Genomic DNA, 17,672 nt, shown 5'->3' with positions numbered 1-17,672 from the left:
CTCATATCTCGAAAACCAAGGCCCCCAAGACTTTTTGGAGAACAAAGAGCGTCCCAATTAATCCAATGAACTTTCTGACGATTGTTAGTGTGCCCCCACCAAAATCTAGCCGTTAAGGCTCGAATTTCATCAATGACCCCCTTGAGGAATTTTATAGACACCCATAATATACGTCGGGATGGCCTGAATAACAGATTTTATCAAAGTTTCCTTTCCCGCACGAGACAAAAGCTTCTCCTTCCAACCCTGCAACTTTTTCCAAATCCTCTCCTTAGGAGCTACAAAAACATATTTTTTCGATCTTCCAACAATGGTCGGGATGCCAAGATATTTACCATGAGAATCTACTTGCTTCATTTTCAAAAACTCAGCAAGTTCCTTTTGCATAGAGAGACTCACACCTTTGCTAAAAGAGACCTCCGATTTTTCATAATTAATTTTTTGCCCGGAAGCTGCTTCATAACTGTTGAGAATTTCAACTATCTTTGAGCATTCCTCTCGGTTGGCTCTAGCAAAAAGCAAGCTGTCATCTGCGAAGAAGAGGTGAGAAATGACAGGACCATTACGACTCGCTTTGGCCCCATGAATCTTCCTATCTGCAACAGCTTTCGAAATGAGTCCAGAAAAGGCATCTGCAATCATGATAAAAAGGTATGGAGAGAGGGGGTCCCCCTGTCTCAGACCTCTAGCAGGTTTGACATCACCACAAACAGCACCATTGATAATAAAAGAGTACGAAACAGTTGAAACACAACTCATAACAACACTGACCCAACTCTCTGCAAACCCCATCCTCCGAAGAAGAGACTCAAGAAAATGCCACTCTACCCTGTCATATGCCTTGCTCATGTCAAGTTTCAGAGCAATAGTGCCATTACGACCAGTGCTTCTCTTTTTCATAGAATGAAAAGGCTCAAGAGCAATGAGGGCGTTATCAGTGATTAACCTCCCGGGAACAAAAGCACTCTGATTCTCCGAGATTACTCCCGGAAGAATCGTTTTGAGTCTCATAACCATTGCTTTCGACGCTATTTTATACAACACATTACAGAGAGCTATAGGACGAAATTCAGACATAGAACGGGGAGAATCTACCTTTGGAATCAGTGCAATGTTGGTACGATTGACAGTTGCCGGAGAGGTTCTACCATGAAGAATATTGCACACAAAATTTGAGATATCGTCACCAATAATATGCCAGAATTTCTGATAAAAAATGGCATGAATTCCGTCAGGACCCGGAGCCTTACAAGGATGCATTTCACAGATTGCAGCATAAATCTCATCCTTGGTATAGGGTCGGAGTAGTCTAGCATTGTCTTCATGAGTAATGGACTGGGAAATTGCCTCAAGTACCTCATCACTTCTCAAACTTGGGTCAGCATTTGAAGAAAAAAGATCAGTGTAAAAGTTTTGGACAATTTCTTCGAAATAATCCTCATCAGAGCACCACACACCTCTGTCATCAAGTAACCCCTCAATTCTATTCTTTTCCTTCTCTGAGAAGCCTTATGGTGAAAGTACTTAGTATTTCTATCCCCATCCTTAATTTCAGCTGCTCTCGACCGCAAATACCAATACGCCTCTTGCTTGTCATAAACGTCTTTTAACTTCTTTTCAATTGCTGAACAAGCACGTATATTGTGGTCTGTGATCCCTCGACCTTGGGCAGCCTTCAGTTCCTCTTCGAGATCATCAATTTGCTTCGCAAAATTTGAAAATTTCTCGCCACTCCACTTCCTCAAAACTCCCAACATACTTTCCATACGGTCTCCTATCAACAGACCTTCAGAGTTGCTCTAAGCATCGTGGACAGCCTTCTCACAAGTAGTATCAAGTAACCATGCTGTCTCGAATTTAAAAGATTTTTCCCCCCTTCTTCTCTTTCGCTTGGGTCTTCTCTGTCTAACAATAATAGGAGTGTGGTCAGACTTAAATCTCACAAGATGTTACACATAAGTGTCGGGGAAGAGAGAGCACCACTCGGAGTTTGCACAAAATCTGTCTAAGCGCTCACGGACTATGGTAGAGGCTGTTAAACCTCTCTCCCAGGTGTACCATTGCCCTTCATAACCCAAATCACGCAAGCCACAATCATCCAGAGCATCACGAAACCCAGCAATTTCACGACGTTCCGAATCCGAGCCACCCTCCTTCTCACTCATATATAAAAGTTCATTGAAATCACCACCAAATAAGGTCGGACCTGACATATTTTCACAAAGCTCTCGAATCAAAAGCCAAGTCTTGTATTTATCAGAGGACCCCGACCACCCATAGATCCCCACAAAATTCCAAACCTCTTCCCCTTGAGTTACCTGGCCAAGAATATGATGTGCAGAAAAAGAAATAAGATCAAAAGAGACAAAAGTGCTACTCCAATAAAGACAAAGACCACCCGAATTTCCATTACTACTAACTCCAAAAGCACAATCAAAACCTAATCTAGTCTTAAGAGCTTCAGAAGCATTATTATTAATCATAGTTTCTGATAAAAAAATACAAGACTAGGGGCAAGAGAAGAGCACCATTTGCGTAATGCTCCAACTTTCCGAGGGTTGCCAGCCCCTCGGCAGTTCCAACACAAGGTATTCATTGATTTTCGCGGGGTTGGTTCACTCCAACTCCCGCTACTTGATTTTGACTGTCTCCAGTGATAAAAAAATACATCAGCTTTGCCTTTCTTCTCCATTACTCCACCATCTAACATCAGCTCCTCATCAAGCATTGCAGTCACACCCCTCTTATTTTTTCCACTTGTGTCTATCCCCCCTATATCACTTCCCGTACTGCCTATCCCATTCCCATATCCCTCTGCCATTCTATCAAACCTCTTCCAAGTTTTTTTATTAGTTTTTCCTAGTCCCCCAACTCCCTCACCCTTACCCCTAGAATTGATAGTAATATTTCCCACACCATGACTTGCACTTCCCCGCCCAGCAGATTCACCTCCCTTCTCAGTAGCAATGCCTCCCTCTTCAACAACATTATTAAGAGAATCAATAGCCCTCCCTATCTCTCCCCCGCCCTCTTCTGCCCACCCTTTATTCCCTATTTCCATACTACTTATATCCCCTGCCTTTTTTAACTCCCCTTTTGCTCCCAACTCCACCACGCTTCTTGGCCTGAGAACATGCTTATTACTTTGTACATCAAACTCAAGCGCCAATCTGGCCTCCCTCTCCTTTGGCTTAGAGCTAACTGCATTACCAGTTGGGGACGGAAATTGAAGCTTTCTTGCTGCACTAACTGGACCAAGGCTGATCATTCTACTTGCCGGCTTGTCTGACATTCGACTACCCCTTATAGAACTTAATTTGTCACTCCACAACCGTTCCTTCTCACGATCAGCAAAGGATTTTTGTGAAGATTTCGGTGGAGATGCTCTCATCCAAGCTCCATATTTGTACACCACAGTCTCACTACCTTCACTACTTGACTCCTTTCCCAGACACTCCTTATCAGTGTGATCAATCTTGCCACATAAAAAACAAAAATCGCCCAATCTTTCATATTTAATATCTATCCACTTCGACCCTGACTCACCAGTAGCCAGAAAAATCCCCGTCTCAGAGGCTTATTTATATCTATCATAACTTTAATGCGCATAAATTCACCCCAACCTAAAGGATCAGACTCATCAAATTCAAGGAAACCACCCATGGCTTCCCCAATTTCTTTCATCACTGCTGGGTTGCGCTTATTAAAAGGAACGTCAAACAATCGAACCCATATTGGAGATTTGGAGAAATTTATCTCCGAAGGCTGTTCTTCACCAAGAATTTCTTTAAGAAGCAGAAGCTTCCCATCAAAGAACCACTGACTACCCTTCAAGACTCTCTCCTTATCAACTTCATCAAAAAATTGAAAGACAAACAAATTTGTTTCTACCGAACGTATTGCTAAATTATCATTCATGCGCCATACATTCGATAAGGTTCGTTTCATAGCATCCACATTGAAAGGCTTAACAGTCCATAACTTACCTACGAGAGTGAGACGAAGTTGATCAATTGAATTGTCCTCCAGATCACCGCTGCTTTTTTGACCAACTATCGCTACTTCATCCTCAGTAAGATTGAATTTTTCCCACTCCTTGATTAAATCCGACTCCATGATTGCAAAGGGCACTGAATTTTAGAAGGAATTGCATCGACAAAGAGGCACTACACACGTCAAACTACAAACCCTAGAGCAAGGACTACAAACCCTAGCACTAGGGACTTGTCACTAGCTTACTTATGTTATTGATTCCGGAATAGTTGATTGTTTTTTTCTTATGTATGGATAATCATCTTGTTTTGAAAAAGATTTGTTTTAGGAGAATCATATTCAATATTTTGTATGTTACTCTACATGATTCATATTCAACTATTGACTATTCAATAAAAAATTCTTATCTTTCATCAAAATTGAAAAATAGTACTCATTTTGTTTTTTTTTTTTTTTATTTGGATCAGTTTGACCGGTACATTTGCCGAGATACAACTTTGACAATTAATATTTATAATTGTTAATTAGTAAAAATTATATTATGAAACTAGACATTATGACCAATCTAATGATATATTATAACGTTTATTTATTTTACAGAGGTGAAAAAATTAAGTCAACCATAGTATGTGAATAGTGCAAAAATTAAATTAATGCATTTAAAAAAAACAGAGTGTTAAAGCTGTTAAATTATCCTATGATATGTAACAAATAGTACAATTAAAAAGTACTCCCCCCGTGTTTCAATAAGTGTTACAGTTTGACCAAACACATATGCCGAAACACAACTTTAACCATTAATTTATCTAATCATATCTTAATAAAACTATAGGAAAACTGACATTATGAAAGTATACGTTATTACGAATCCAACAATGTATTATACAATAACATTTTTTTAAAAAAATATATTAGTAAATTAATCAAGTCAAACACATTATGTGAATAGTGAAAAAAGTCAAACTGTAATACTTATTAAAACAAGAAGGGAGTAATCATCTTATCCCAGTTAACTATAATTTGGTCGGGTAAATTCACACAACAAATAAATGGCTAAGGTGGTAAGATTTGTATAGTAACATTTGTCGGTCTTGAGTTCAAGTCTTGCTAAGGGTGGAGGAAGGTTGTCATATTCATCTATGGAGTTAAAAAAGACTAACAACCTTCTCATGTATATCATTGTAAGATTTGTAACAATGTGGTTGATTGTTTTCTATAATACCAAGTAAGCTAATAGAGCCATAAATACTAATTACACTAATGATGGGATGTGGGTGGCTTTTGTCCAAAATGAGGAACCACACAGCTTTTGCATCTTTGCATATTCCTGGTACTGCAAGCCGCTCAAGGTGCAGTCCTCACTCAGTTCCTATAATAAGTTCAAGCATGCATCTAAACCATTGGCCACCATTATATTGCCACCATCCCTCAAGCTCGGCTAATTTATCTCATGTTTATTCATTGTAGGCTTGTAGCTATCTCCACGACCTCAAGAACATCTGGAACATGATCTTCAGATTCACTAGCTGAGCTATGCAATCCCCAAGTTCTACCCTAAATTCAACTTCAAGTGCTTGAACAGAACCCACACCACTAGTCATAAACTACTGCAGACCCTGTCAGATGAGACCCATAGCTCGCAAGTTGCAATCTTTGTTGCATATTTGCTAGATTTGACATATCAGAAGGGCAATCAGTATACAATATTCAGTTCAAAATCCCACAGGTGAAGCACCAGACCCAATCTAATTGTATCATTATTTGCATATCCGGATCTGAATCCCTGCTTGGAGGCTATAATGGGTGCCTTAAACCTGAAACAGATGTTAGCAATTTCCTAGAAATGGCTTTCCATTTATCATTCGTGGGAACGAATTCATTATGTTGCATTTCTTGAATCAGCTGCAGAATTGGCTCTGGATTGGAAGAACAAGCCAGAAGCGCCAAAATTTCAGTTGATATTTCCAGCAGCAGAGAAGGTGAAGCAGCCATAACCTGTTTCAGGTGGTCGATAGCAGTTTCAAATTGTTGAGCTTCTGCAAGATATTTTAACAAAATAACATGGGACTCTTTATGTCTCAGGTGACAATTACTGCACAAGAATTTCGAAGCATATAGTAAACAACCTGCATCATCAAAGACAAAGTTGATCTCAATTATCAAATTGAAGGAAGAAACACCTATCACGAGTCTGCTAGGGATAAGCACTACGTAAGAAGCACTACCTCCTTTACAAAGGGACAGAATAAGTGGATTTACAATAGCTTGTGCTATCGTTGTATCCTGATCAGCAACCTTGTAGAAAATCTGAATCGCGGCTTCAAATTTCGAGTCTTGACAAAGGCATTCAAGCAGAAATGTGTATATGGCAGCATCAGGCAATACACCTTTCTTTAGCATGTTATCGAAGAGTATTTGTGCTTCATCAATTTGACCTATTTCTGCAAACTTTTTAATGAGGATGTTGTAAGTCTTCAAGTTTCCATCAACCCCATGAGCAAACATTTCGTCCCAAAGCTTCTTTGCAGGACGAATAAGATCCTCCCTACATAATGCGTCCATAAGAACATTATAAAATGAGATGTCAGGGTATAGACCTTTCCTCCTCATCTCTTGAAGAACACCATAAGCTTCTCTAACTTTTCCAGCCTCGCACATAGACGAAACCATAACATAATAGTTCTCTAAGTTTGTGAAATAGTCTTTAGAAGACAAAACATTAAAAACATCCAACATATCATCACTTTTACCATGTTTGTAAAAGTTTCTACTCAAATTGGTTAAGATAATAAGATCCGGCATTCTTTCTCTTTCGAGCATGAACTTGAAGAACAACATAGCTGAACATGGATCGACCAATGATACCGATCCAATCAAAGCATTCAAAGCATCATCTTCAATAGGAAAATTGCCTTCCAAAATCACTAACCCCAGCACTTTAGCTTCATAAATCAAATTTTCTGAAAGCAAGGTAAATATAAATTCTCTATAATCAGTAGCCCTTGGAGCCACTCCTAACTTCCTTTTCTTTTTCAAAATCGCTTGCACCTCGAAGATACACCCCGGTCCCTTAGACCGAAAAGCCTCCGCTACAACCCTATAAGCCATTAAATCAGGCTTACAATCTCTATTCCTCAACTCCTCTAATGCATTATAAGCCTCGGTCACTCGGCCTACGTCGCAAAGCCCGTGTAAGATCAAAAGAGCAACTATCGACCCATCAAACCTCGAAACACCACTTCTAACTCTATCCAACACAACTAAAATTATATCCATTTGATAATCCCGACAAAACCTCCACATAAACAAACCAATTCCTAGAGTGTTAAAACTCACACCTCTCACAAGCATTTCATCGAACAGCTTGCGTGCACAATCAATCCGCCCTTCGGAAACCAACCCAACAAGCAGAGAATTACAAGTTTCAGCCCCAACATCGAAAATCGACGACTCGACATCTTTCAAAATCAAAAAACCTTCATGGGATTTCTTCGATTTGACAAGGGAAGCAACAATAGGACGATAAAAAGAAGGATCAACAGCAAAGTTTCGAGATTTGGCTTCTTTAAGAACCTTCTCTAAGGAATTAAATTGGCGGGAAATTGAAAGGGATTTGAGAATGGAGTGATAAGAAATTGAGGAGTGAGAAAAATTGGGTTGTTGAGCAGCCCAGTTGAAGAAACCCAATGAAAGAGATGGGTGGCGAAGAAGATGAGGGTCGATGACTCGGGCAACGAGTGATGGGTTGAGCGAGTCACGGCAACCGAGTTGGTGAAGAGTTTGTTCGAGCGACCGAGTCCATGATCCAATCGGTTTCGAGTTGGTGGAAGCTGAGATCAAAGCTCTGCTTATTTGGGTCGCTGCTTCTCTCACCGGAGGTTGCATTTGATATTGGAGGGAAACCTGCAATGGGAAACTATAATTCAAAATTTAACCACCAAACTATATTAGGTACTCCCTCCGTTTTTTTTAAAGTAACACTAACGCACAAAGTTTTGGTGTTAGGTGATTTATATAGGGTGTATCTGAGTCTGGTAGTGTGGTTTGTTGGAGAAATGTGTCTTAGCATGTGAGATGGAAGACTGGGAGTAACCAAGTAAATGGGTAAAATGACTTAACTTGGAATTTGTATAATATATTTCCTCCGTTCTTTATTATTTATCTCATTTTTATTTTAATCCGTCCCTTTAAGTTTGTCTCATACTAGTTTTATTTTTTAGGGGTGCACAACTTTTCATTCACGTACAACCAATAATATATTTATTTGTTATCTCCACCACTATGCTTGAAGCTACATGTAGTTGTACTAGTAGACTTCTTACACTACTAACAATAGACAAAGTTAATTATCAATTAGCAAAAATATGAAGTAATGATATGTAAATATATAATACGAAGTAAATGATAAGGTTAAGATGTCTCGATTATATATCGTGAACCATACATTAATGAAGGATAAAATGCAAAGAGCGAGGAAGAGGAGCAATCTCTGTGAAACCACGGAAATGCTCAAATTAAATAGCCTTGAGATAAGAAATACTGCGAAATTTAGTATATATTTCAACTTAAAATGTGTATCGATACATTTAATTTGTAATGTAGAAAACACGTACATACTTCGGAATGTTTCATAACGTAATGTCCTTGCACTTGTCCAATTAGAAAGCAACATGCCCATGCTCAAAAATTGTTAGTACTTGTGTAGTTGTGTGTCCCTTTACGCAATAGCACAACAAAATTTCGTGTCTAATGAACCATTTTAACAGTCCCCTGAATTTCGCAGCATGTTTTGACACACATACAAAACAAACTCTCATTTGTAATCAAAGGATGAAACATTAAAAATGTGACAAACAATATATATTCTCATAAAATCTATTCTTTGAATGCAGGGGATGCAACTTTCAACATCTCCTATGCTGCATTCCAGTCATAAAACACTATAACAAAGAAAAACTAAACAGAATTTTAAAAAGATCAATTCTGTTTTTCCAAAGTAAATAACATGGATAAATCAGCAGGTGATTTCAGATCTCTGAGGGACCAAATCAGTTGGCTGTAAGAAAGAATACTTGAAGCTGACTGATTTGCCTCGAGCAATCGGACGGCCATTATTGATCAGGCAACTGTCACCCTTCACCTTAAAAACACCGGGATTAATAGGCTGCACAGAGCTGAAACCAAGGCATCTCAAGTATACTCGAGATTGAGCGCATGGACAGTTGTTGGTTACGGTTACTGCATATTGTGGCTGACCTTCTATTGTTGTTCCTGTTCTTTTTGTTGTCACTTTTATGTTCTTTAAACCACATTTGTAACTGTAACCTGCAAATATTCAAATGACAATTTAGTTAATTAAGGTCAATTCTTAATTCAAAGGACGAGAAACATAACTCGTGATTCTATATTTCGCAAAATGTTGTTATTTGGTAACAGAACAACCACAAGTCCATAGCCCATGAACGAATAATGAAGTTGTGGACTTGTGGTTGTTCTATACTACAATGGGTGTCTTTTGATAGACACAAAAGACACCCATTGTAGAAACTTTTGTTAGTCGTTCAAATAATTAACTCAAAATAATAAACAGAGAGACGAAAACTTACCCTGTTGACAAACAAGGAGGACGAAAAGAACAACAGAGATGATCTTAATTGAAGTTGCCATGTTACTCTCTCCTTTCTTCTTTTGCAACAAATTAAAATACAACTATCTAGTAATAATTTCAAAGAAGCTAAGAGAGAAAGAGAGAGAAATAGAGTAGTTTGTGTAATGAGTTCAAAGTTAAAGTGGAATATATATAGAAGTTTGACTTGCAAGTAGAGAGAGAAGGTCAAAAGAATGACACTAAACTCATACCAACAGTCGGCGATAATTGCGCCATTTTCCTACTTGGGCTTTGAATTAACTTTTGTTTACGTACCTAATTAAAATATTACTACTATTAAACCTACACTCTTTTGTAGATTATAAGTAGGATTCAACTAAGATTATGTAATTTTTGGGTTATGTATTTTTTTTATTAAAATTTTGTTCATTCCTTAATTTGTGCTAATTTTGTCTCTTTTCTTACATACCATGCTCTTACCGACATCATCATTGGCTTGTTTCATCTTTGTTTAATTTTATGGAGCTTATCAAATTAAGTATGAAAATGATGGTAAATCTTGCTTTTAACTTCTAGTTTTCAATAAAGATTATGCATGCATATGTGACAAAATTTGCGTAAGATCTTGTTAATTATTAAAAGTTAGGATGAGTTAGCCACAAGATTTAAAATTTTAGCTTTGTACTATTAAGAATATATAGTTTAAGAAAATCATTGTAAAAAAAGTTTAAATTCATATAAATTTAGATGTGCAGTATAAGCAAATTTTGAGGCTGAAAAAAGAAGTTATCTACAAAATCTCATTAATTAAAACAAGTTGATGTCGTCGAGTACCACACAAGAGTAAAATAATTAAGTCAATCTTAAATCTCAAGAATAATTATACAGTATATAGTCTTTCTCTTTTTTTACTATAGAGGATGAATGCGTAAAGTTTAAGGAAATATATCCGTACTCCGTATGTAAGCACTATAGCACAAATTAGCCCACCATGTGATTTATCCTGATAAGGTGCAACACATAAAACTATTGGGCATAATAATATGTGGGCGATTTTATCAACCATACCACATACTTTGATTTGTCTTATTATTTGATCAACGACTTAAGTTTAATTAATTATATAATAATAGTGTATAGTATATGAACAAAATGGGATGTTCCAAGTTGAAGTCTAAAGAGGAGAAATAAGTGGGCAATGACATGTGCATTATATACACAATTCATGTGAGCATTTGAAAGTAGCACATGCTTTGTTGGTTACAACTTGGATTTAGTTGCCCATTTCTATCTGCCCATCTACCTTTGCTTCTTTCAATTTGATTGAGGGTGATGACACTTTCGTCACCTTATAACTTCCCACCATTTTTTTTTTTTTTTTTTTTTTTGACGAGGTTCGATCTCTTTCTTTATTGGTTGCATCCGGCCTCTCTCGAGGATGCATATGCGATGAATTACGATAGATATAGTATAACGAAATGTGTATCAATTCTTTTTGTGATGACTAGGTTTGATTTGTTTTTTTGGGTGATTTTGGCCTCTCTCAAGGATGTGGATGTGATGAATTACGACTTGGTGTAATGAAATACTACGGGCCTGTTCACTTCAGCTTCATTTCAGTTCAGTTCAGTTCAGCTCCAATCAGTTCAGTTCAATTCAACATCTAATTTCCCTCTCTCATAAAATATTCATTTCAGCTCAGTTCAGTTCAGTTCAGCTCTAATCAGTTCAATTCAGTATTAAATGTGAATAGGCCCTAAGTATATAGCTCTATCCTTTAATATATACTTGTATGTACAATATGAAATAGTAGAGGCCCTACGTATATACTAATATTACCTTTATTTTGTATTGCTCGAGTCATTTATGATTTAGAGGCCAAAATAAAAAAAATAACTATGATTTTTCTTTATGATTAACGAGTACATGAAAGAAAAAGAAAAAAGTAGTACAAATCATGTGTTAAAATATTTGTTAATTAAAGTTTAATAATAATAATAATAATATATATATATATATATATCATTGGATAATGGATGGCGAAATGAAAACTGAACTTTTAATGCGAACAAAACTTTGAGAGATTTGTGGGCTTTCTATTTTGGAATGGAGGAAGTTTTTAAATTTGGAGAGATCAATGCTCTTTAGTATAGCATAGATAAACTGATAAACCATGCAAGAGTTGATGCAACAACATTTAATAATTTTGGTCATGTGAATTTGATCTACTCTTGAATTCTTGATTACGTATTGTAATTGGATCCATATGTTTTCTTAATGACACAAGTGCTTAATAACTATCCTATTATTGTTTTGATTTAAAATATGAAATGATTAACAACTATACAACATGGCCAAGTAGGTCCAACTAGCTTAATTAAGCACATCGAATTGACAAATTCGTTGCCTAATACTCGGTACAACTTAATAATTCTTCTTTTTGATACGAAATAATTTAATATACCAACCATTGTATTATTACAATACATAAGATATAATCACGGTTAATAATATGCACACCATAACTCCATAAGAGCTAATATCAATTGATTTTAGGATCAAAGTTCCCCTTAAGTAATTCGGTTAATGTATATGCGTAGCTTCAAAACCATGGGATATAACACAAACACATAGTCGTAGCAACTAATATGAACTAGTGTGCACACATTAAAGTAGCTATGAATATGAACATGAATTTATTTTGCGAACCGAGCACCCGACCTTAGCTTCAATTGGAGGGTGAAGTTGGATCCTTCTAGAATGAGTATAAATATGATAGATTAATATAATGATGAAGCGGTACTAATAGGTGCTACATGACAATAATGTGATTATGTGAATGCGATGAGTTTGGTGCACTTGCCCTCATTTAGTTCCCCATGTTCTTTGCTTGTTTGAACCTGAGCTTTTGGTTCAATCCTTTATTCTATTCAATGTGACTTATTCAAAGGAATGTTGACATTCCATATACAATAATGCATGTACGTGCATCACTTTGCTAACATCTTACAACCAACAATAACCAACAATGTTACGGTCTACATTTGAATTGGTGTCTCTTTTAAGTATTAACATCAATTTAAGAGTCGTGGTGTGAGAGTGAGACTTGTGACACTTAGAAATTAAAATGAATGGTAAATTCAGAAAGCAATATAAATGAAAAAATTCATAAAACATGATTCAACTTTGGGTCTATGCTACTAGTTATACTAGCTAACTTTGGTTGTTGACATCAACATATTGTACATTCTTAACAAAATTAAATCTGTAAAAGTCTTTCTTGCATAATGCTTTACTCGAAAGAGATAAAAGTAAGAGAATAAACCGATCTTATCTCAATTCTCAACATACCCTACTCCTCATATATGCTACAAACTTACAAAGTATAATCTAATAAGATTTGGTGTGTAAATGAAGTTATAGTAAGCACTTTCATCATAATCTCAATGAAAAGCTTTAGCCAAAAGTAAAAAGATTGATGCTTAAAGCATACATTGTTCAATGATTATTCCATCAATCCTACTCAAAGATGTTAAATATAGTAGTTCATTCATTTTTTATACTGCCCCTAAACTTTAAGGCATGTTAATAAGCATGCAAAGTACTGTTTATATTGATATTTTTCTATGATCATGATCATGGGCCTGGAGCTTGTTCTACAATTACTTCAGATTGATTTGGGCCTTTCAAAAGTTGTTGGGCTTGCAACTTCTCAACACTTTTTTCTTGTAATCCAAGTGCAAAGAAAAATGGTTGAAGTGAAGCAGTTATCTGCCTATGTAGGTTTGCTGTTTTGAGAATTTAGGATTACTTATAAACATTTTAGTGCAGCTCAAACCTAACTACAAGGTAGTAATACTAACACAGAGAGCTAAACAAATGAACTAGTCTTTTTTTCAACGATTTGTTTGGCTAGCTGGTTAAGGTGGCTTCTTGTATCAGTATAGGGTCGTCCTGGTTGTTACACATCTCCGAATCCCCTCCCCCAAAAGAAAAATCCCACTCTTCCCATGAGAACTGAACTTCAGTACTAAATCCGGAGATGGTAGAGGTGTAACATATTCGCTCTAGAATCTAGATACACTTGAATATGATTACCAATGAATTTGAATAGGGGAAATGAACAAAAGAAGGTGATAAACCTACAGAGTAATATATACAGATTTCACTAATAAATATGTACATACAAAGGATATTTACATCACAATTTCTGTACAGAAGCCACTATATACTACGAGTATATACGAGTAACCTTAATATTCACAGTGAGTAAGGGTTGTTTAGCCTACTTATCTACAACCTGGAGCTAATTACACTGCCCTGAACATTTACATAGTGTGATGCATATGTATCATTAAGTACAACCTTTTTCTTTTACCCTGCCTATCTGCATATTATGTACTTCCCTATCTGCTATATTTTCATATCAGAAACGCTTGCTGCACATTCCTGGACTTCAATTGCTGCACAAGACTATACAGTTTAATTACAGTACCTGCTGTTTCGCTTTAAGGTCTGTAAACTCGGGCATTTAAAAAGATTCCCGAAGAGGAAACTAATCGTAGTTTCCTGAGCTGGTTTAGGAGTGTGAAATGAATTGTGTTTTATCTGCAATATGGTTTGGCCAATTTGCTGTTGGATAGAATTGACTGTCCCTGGATCCACAGGAGCTCCTGCTACATCTGTTACATAGAAAGTGTCTACGGCTTTGCCACTCTTTGTGGATATTTCAGCTCTTTGGATGGTTAGCCCATTTTCCCTAAAAATGCGGGTTATCTCTGAAAGGAGTCCAACTCGGTCTTCAGTGCGCAATTCTAACTCTAAGCCCTGAGGATCGTATATATGACTTGATGTTAGTTCATGATAAAGCATGGTGCAAGTATACGTTATTATTAACTACAGCAGGACAAAGATTCAGAATATTTCAGACTTCAGCATACCTCTGATGCTCTCCTTTCTATGGCTGCTTCAAGGCACTGAACAACTCGTTCTTGCTCAGCTTCAGATCTTATGGGCTGCCCATCAACGTGTCGAATGTAGAATTCCTATAATAAAATGCTCAGTCAAATACACAAAACAAATTCAAGAGTCTACATACAGTAACAAAGAAACCATGAGCTAGCAAATTGGGTGTGTAATGTGATTAAAAAAGAGTAGCAGAGTATTCTGAAGACAGATGTGCACAGTGTATTGCGAAAATGCCTCACAAATCTATACTCCCTAGTGAATTTGATACTGGAAGGTGTGTTACCTGGTAAGCCTCTGTCCTCTCAGTGGTGACCATTCCATGAAAAACCACATACTGCATATCAGTTAGTGTACACACGATGTCAAACAGCAACTTAGGCCGATCCTTGGACCTCATAATAATCACAGTATAATCCTTCTCAGGACAATCTGAAACTGTCACATGAGGTCTACTATACGTATGCAAACTTCTAGGGTACCCAATAGTCTCCATTCTTTCGTAGTCCCTATCATTAAACATGATTTGATGCAGTCTTCGGCCTCTGTGAGTACTATCAGGAGGCGAAAGTCTCATTTGTGCCGCCTGAGAATCACTATCTCCTTTAAGTACATAGCAAAGAAGCTTCTTTATTCTGAGTAGCCTTTTTGGATCATTGACTGCACGCCCCGTTGAATAATCAGTTACATGTACAACAGCTGCAGCTCGAGAATTGTGAGTCCATATCTCAGCATTCACCACATTGCAGTTGAGATCAGTGAGGACTGCACATACTTCTGATAACAAGCCTGGTCTGTCAGTCCCAGTCAACTCGATTGAGGTGTGGTCTTCAGAGGGCATCACTCCAACTGAATCTCTTAGAGAAGGCAAAAGTGAGGCATTGCTCTCGATTGTCTGAACGTTTACAGGGAAAACAACAACAGCAACATTAGGTTAAGCAATAAGCACACATTGATTATACAAATTCTGAACATATACAGGACAAGCAGATCATTTGTTATCAGAATAGAGTTTCCGTTATATTACAAACACTTTACATAGATGTTTGTCATGTTTCCAGTATTGGTTCAAAATTGTTGGTAGATAAAAAGTACAAACCTTCCAAACCCGAAAATTGGTTTTCACAAAATGAAGATCCACAGTCGTACAAACAAGTAGTTCAGCTCAATTTGAGAACCAAACCAACCAATGACATCAACTATACTAAGACTTGTTTGTTATTGTTGCTAGTTTCAAGTTTTTTGTTGTCAAAGTTGAGACTTATAATGACTAATATTTCATTACACAAATTAATATTTCATATATCATACTGTATATCATACAGCTCCTGAAATCTCAAAAACCCGAAAAACAGAATTTGACAGCTAACCAGTGAAACCCAACAGGCCCTAACTAAACGATATGGAAGCAGTATACACCTTTTGGATGTAGTTGATGACTTCTTGATCTCTAATCTTGTTCCCATGATAATCGGTCACGTTGAACACTGAAAGAAAGATTAAAAAAAACAGCAATCAGAAGCTGATATCAGAAACAAAGACATGGTTGACATTGTGCAAAACTTCTAGATATTATATGCATAAAAGAACTTTCATAATGACATGGTGTAAGAAGTTAAGAACATACCATCCATAAACCATCCGCCGTCGGACGATATATATGCCTTTTTAATTGTCAGGTTAACATCAGCAAGAACTTGGACAACTTGTAGAAGAGTTCCATGTTTGTTGACACTGTCAACCTGAACAACATCATTCTACATTTTAGTCATACTTCATCATCAATTTAGTCATAATAATACATCATATTCTCATTAATTAAAATTTAATACAAGTATATACTTTGCAGCCTAACTTTAAATTGTACCTATGTATTACATCATTTTAACAATTTTGTCCCCTAATAATCAAATAATATCATGACGTGACATGTTTAGAATAAAAGAAGCATTAAGCATGTATAAAAGGTAACAAAAAAATTATTCCACCTTTTCCTAGTGTAATGAAACATGGATTTTTTATTTTATGGCCGGTTAACGTACCGTACCCTAAAAACATGTCCCTTCAAGAATTTTACCTAACAAATGACTCCGTGGTACGTACAGAACAAGGGTTACGGACTTACGGGTTACCTATGTAGCACGGACACGTCTCGGGTTTTAAAATAGAAATACCTCAAATCTAGAGTCCTTCTGTACTTCCTAGAGGAATACTACATAAGTACAAATGGGACAAGAAATAATCACTACACTTCTAAATTGATTTTGACGCTCCCTTTAAACACACTCGACATAAAATAGTTGTGTATCGACTAGCAAGTAATGAGACTTATGAGAGTGTCAAAATCAATTACTGTAATTGAGGTATCAAAAATGTGATTTATTATTAGTGTCAAAACATACTTAAAATGATACCCTACCCAATTTACCCAAATAAGTCGATAATAAATATACAAGAAAAACAGAGGAAAATAATTCAGGAACCGTAAAAAATACCTGAATTACAGTAGCTTCTTCACAAGATATATTGTCAAATACAACTCTGCAAGAATTAAGAAATAAGAAACTAATCATCAAAAAATAAAAAATAAAAAACAAATTTCCTCTGTTTTATTTTTTTATTTTTTTTTAATCCGGTTAAATCACCTACCAAAATTCCTATTCACGATTTTACAGAAGTATAATCACAAAATTAATTGATTATTAGCTAATAATCCAACTTCGATAGAAACTAATAACAAAAAGGAATTCAAAAAAAAAAATGGAAAGAAATTACCTTGGTGGATTTAACCTCCTAATCAATTTAGCATATTCATCGTCCATCACCCTCAACAAATCAATCCCAAGATGAAAACTTTAAAACAACCCAGAAAAATTAAGCTTTAATTAAGAATGATGAAATTCATAAAATAAATTAAAATCTCCAATATTTGTGGAAGTAGTAATAGTAGTAAACAGAGGAGAGTAAAGATTGAAGAGAGAGAGAAAAAATTAGGAGAGAGAATGTTGTTAAATTGGGGGAAACGTAGGCAGCCGTCTTACTACTATTCATTTACGGTCAGTTTATCCACTTGCCCGAGAATTTTCTAATGCTTGATTTGGCTGCT

The 17,672-nt window shown here is 36.4% G+C and overlaps 4 protein-coding genes across 4 annotated transcripts; all 4 read right to left on the bottom strand.

Moving 5' to 3' along the window:
* Positions 1 to 1,949: 1,949 nt before the first annotated feature.
* LOC145564688 (uncharacterized) lies at positions 1,950 to 2,483 on the bottom strand. Its single transcript, XM_081624924.1, has one exon. The coding sequence runs from the start codon at positions 2,481 to 2,483 to the stop codon at positions 1,950 to 1,952; it is 534 nt and encodes a 177-aa protein (XP_081481050.1).
* A 2,780-nt stretch (positions 2,484 to 5,263) lies between these two features.
* Positions 5,264 to 7,878, bottom strand: LOC145563344 (pentatricopeptide repeat-containing protein At5g14080-like). The gene is made up of 2 exons (XM_081623788.1): positions 6,219 to 7,878; positions 5,264 to 6,119 (listed from the first exon to the last, which is right to left on the bottom strand). The coding sequence occupies exons 1-2, from the start codon at positions 7,876 to 7,878 to the stop codon at positions 5,788 to 5,790; spliced, it is 1,992 nt and encodes a 663-aa protein (XP_081479914.1). The 3' UTR covers positions 5,264 to 5,787.
* A 960-nt stretch (positions 7,879 to 8,838) lies between these two features.
* LOC145563342 (protein TAPETUM DETERMINANT 1-like) lies at positions 8,839 to 9,747 on the bottom strand. Its single transcript, XM_081623787.1, has 2 exons — positions 9,600 to 9,747; positions 8,839 to 9,318 (listed from the first exon to the last, which is right to left on the bottom strand). Exons 1-2 carry the CDS (start codon positions 9,658 to 9,660, stop codon positions 9,008 to 9,010), a joined length of 372 nt encoding a protein of 123 aa, XP_081479913.1. The 5' UTR covers positions 9,661 to 9,747; the 3' UTR covers positions 8,839 to 9,007.
* Positions 9,748 to 13,744: 3,997 nt separating this feature from the next.
* LOC145563341 (ACT domain-containing protein ACR6-like) lies at positions 13,745 to 17,555 on the bottom strand. The gene is made up of 7 exons (XM_081623786.1): positions 17,342 to 17,555; positions 17,062 to 17,107; positions 16,194 to 16,308; positions 15,986 to 16,053; positions 14,853 to 15,461; positions 14,542 to 14,646; positions 13,745 to 14,428 (listed from the first exon to the last, which is right to left on the bottom strand). The coding sequence occupies exons 1-7, from the start codon at positions 17,386 to 17,388 to the stop codon at positions 14,084 to 14,086; spliced, it is 1,335 nt and encodes a 444-aa protein (XP_081479912.1). The 5' UTR covers positions 17,389 to 17,555; the 3' UTR covers positions 13,745 to 14,083.
* Between the last annotated feature and the right edge of the window lie 117 nt (positions 17,556 to 17,672).

The sequence above is a fragment of the Chenopodium album genome, chromosome 10, assembly GCF_948465745.1.
Source record: "Chenopodium album chromosome 10, dcCheAlbu1.1, whole genome shotgun sequence".
NCBI lineage: Eukaryota > Viridiplantae > Streptophyta > Magnoliopsida > Caryophyllales > Amaranthaceae > Chenopodium > Chenopodium album.
The sequence above is the reverse complement of the archived record's forward strand: the minus strand, read 5'-3'. Positions and strand labels throughout refer to the sequence as shown.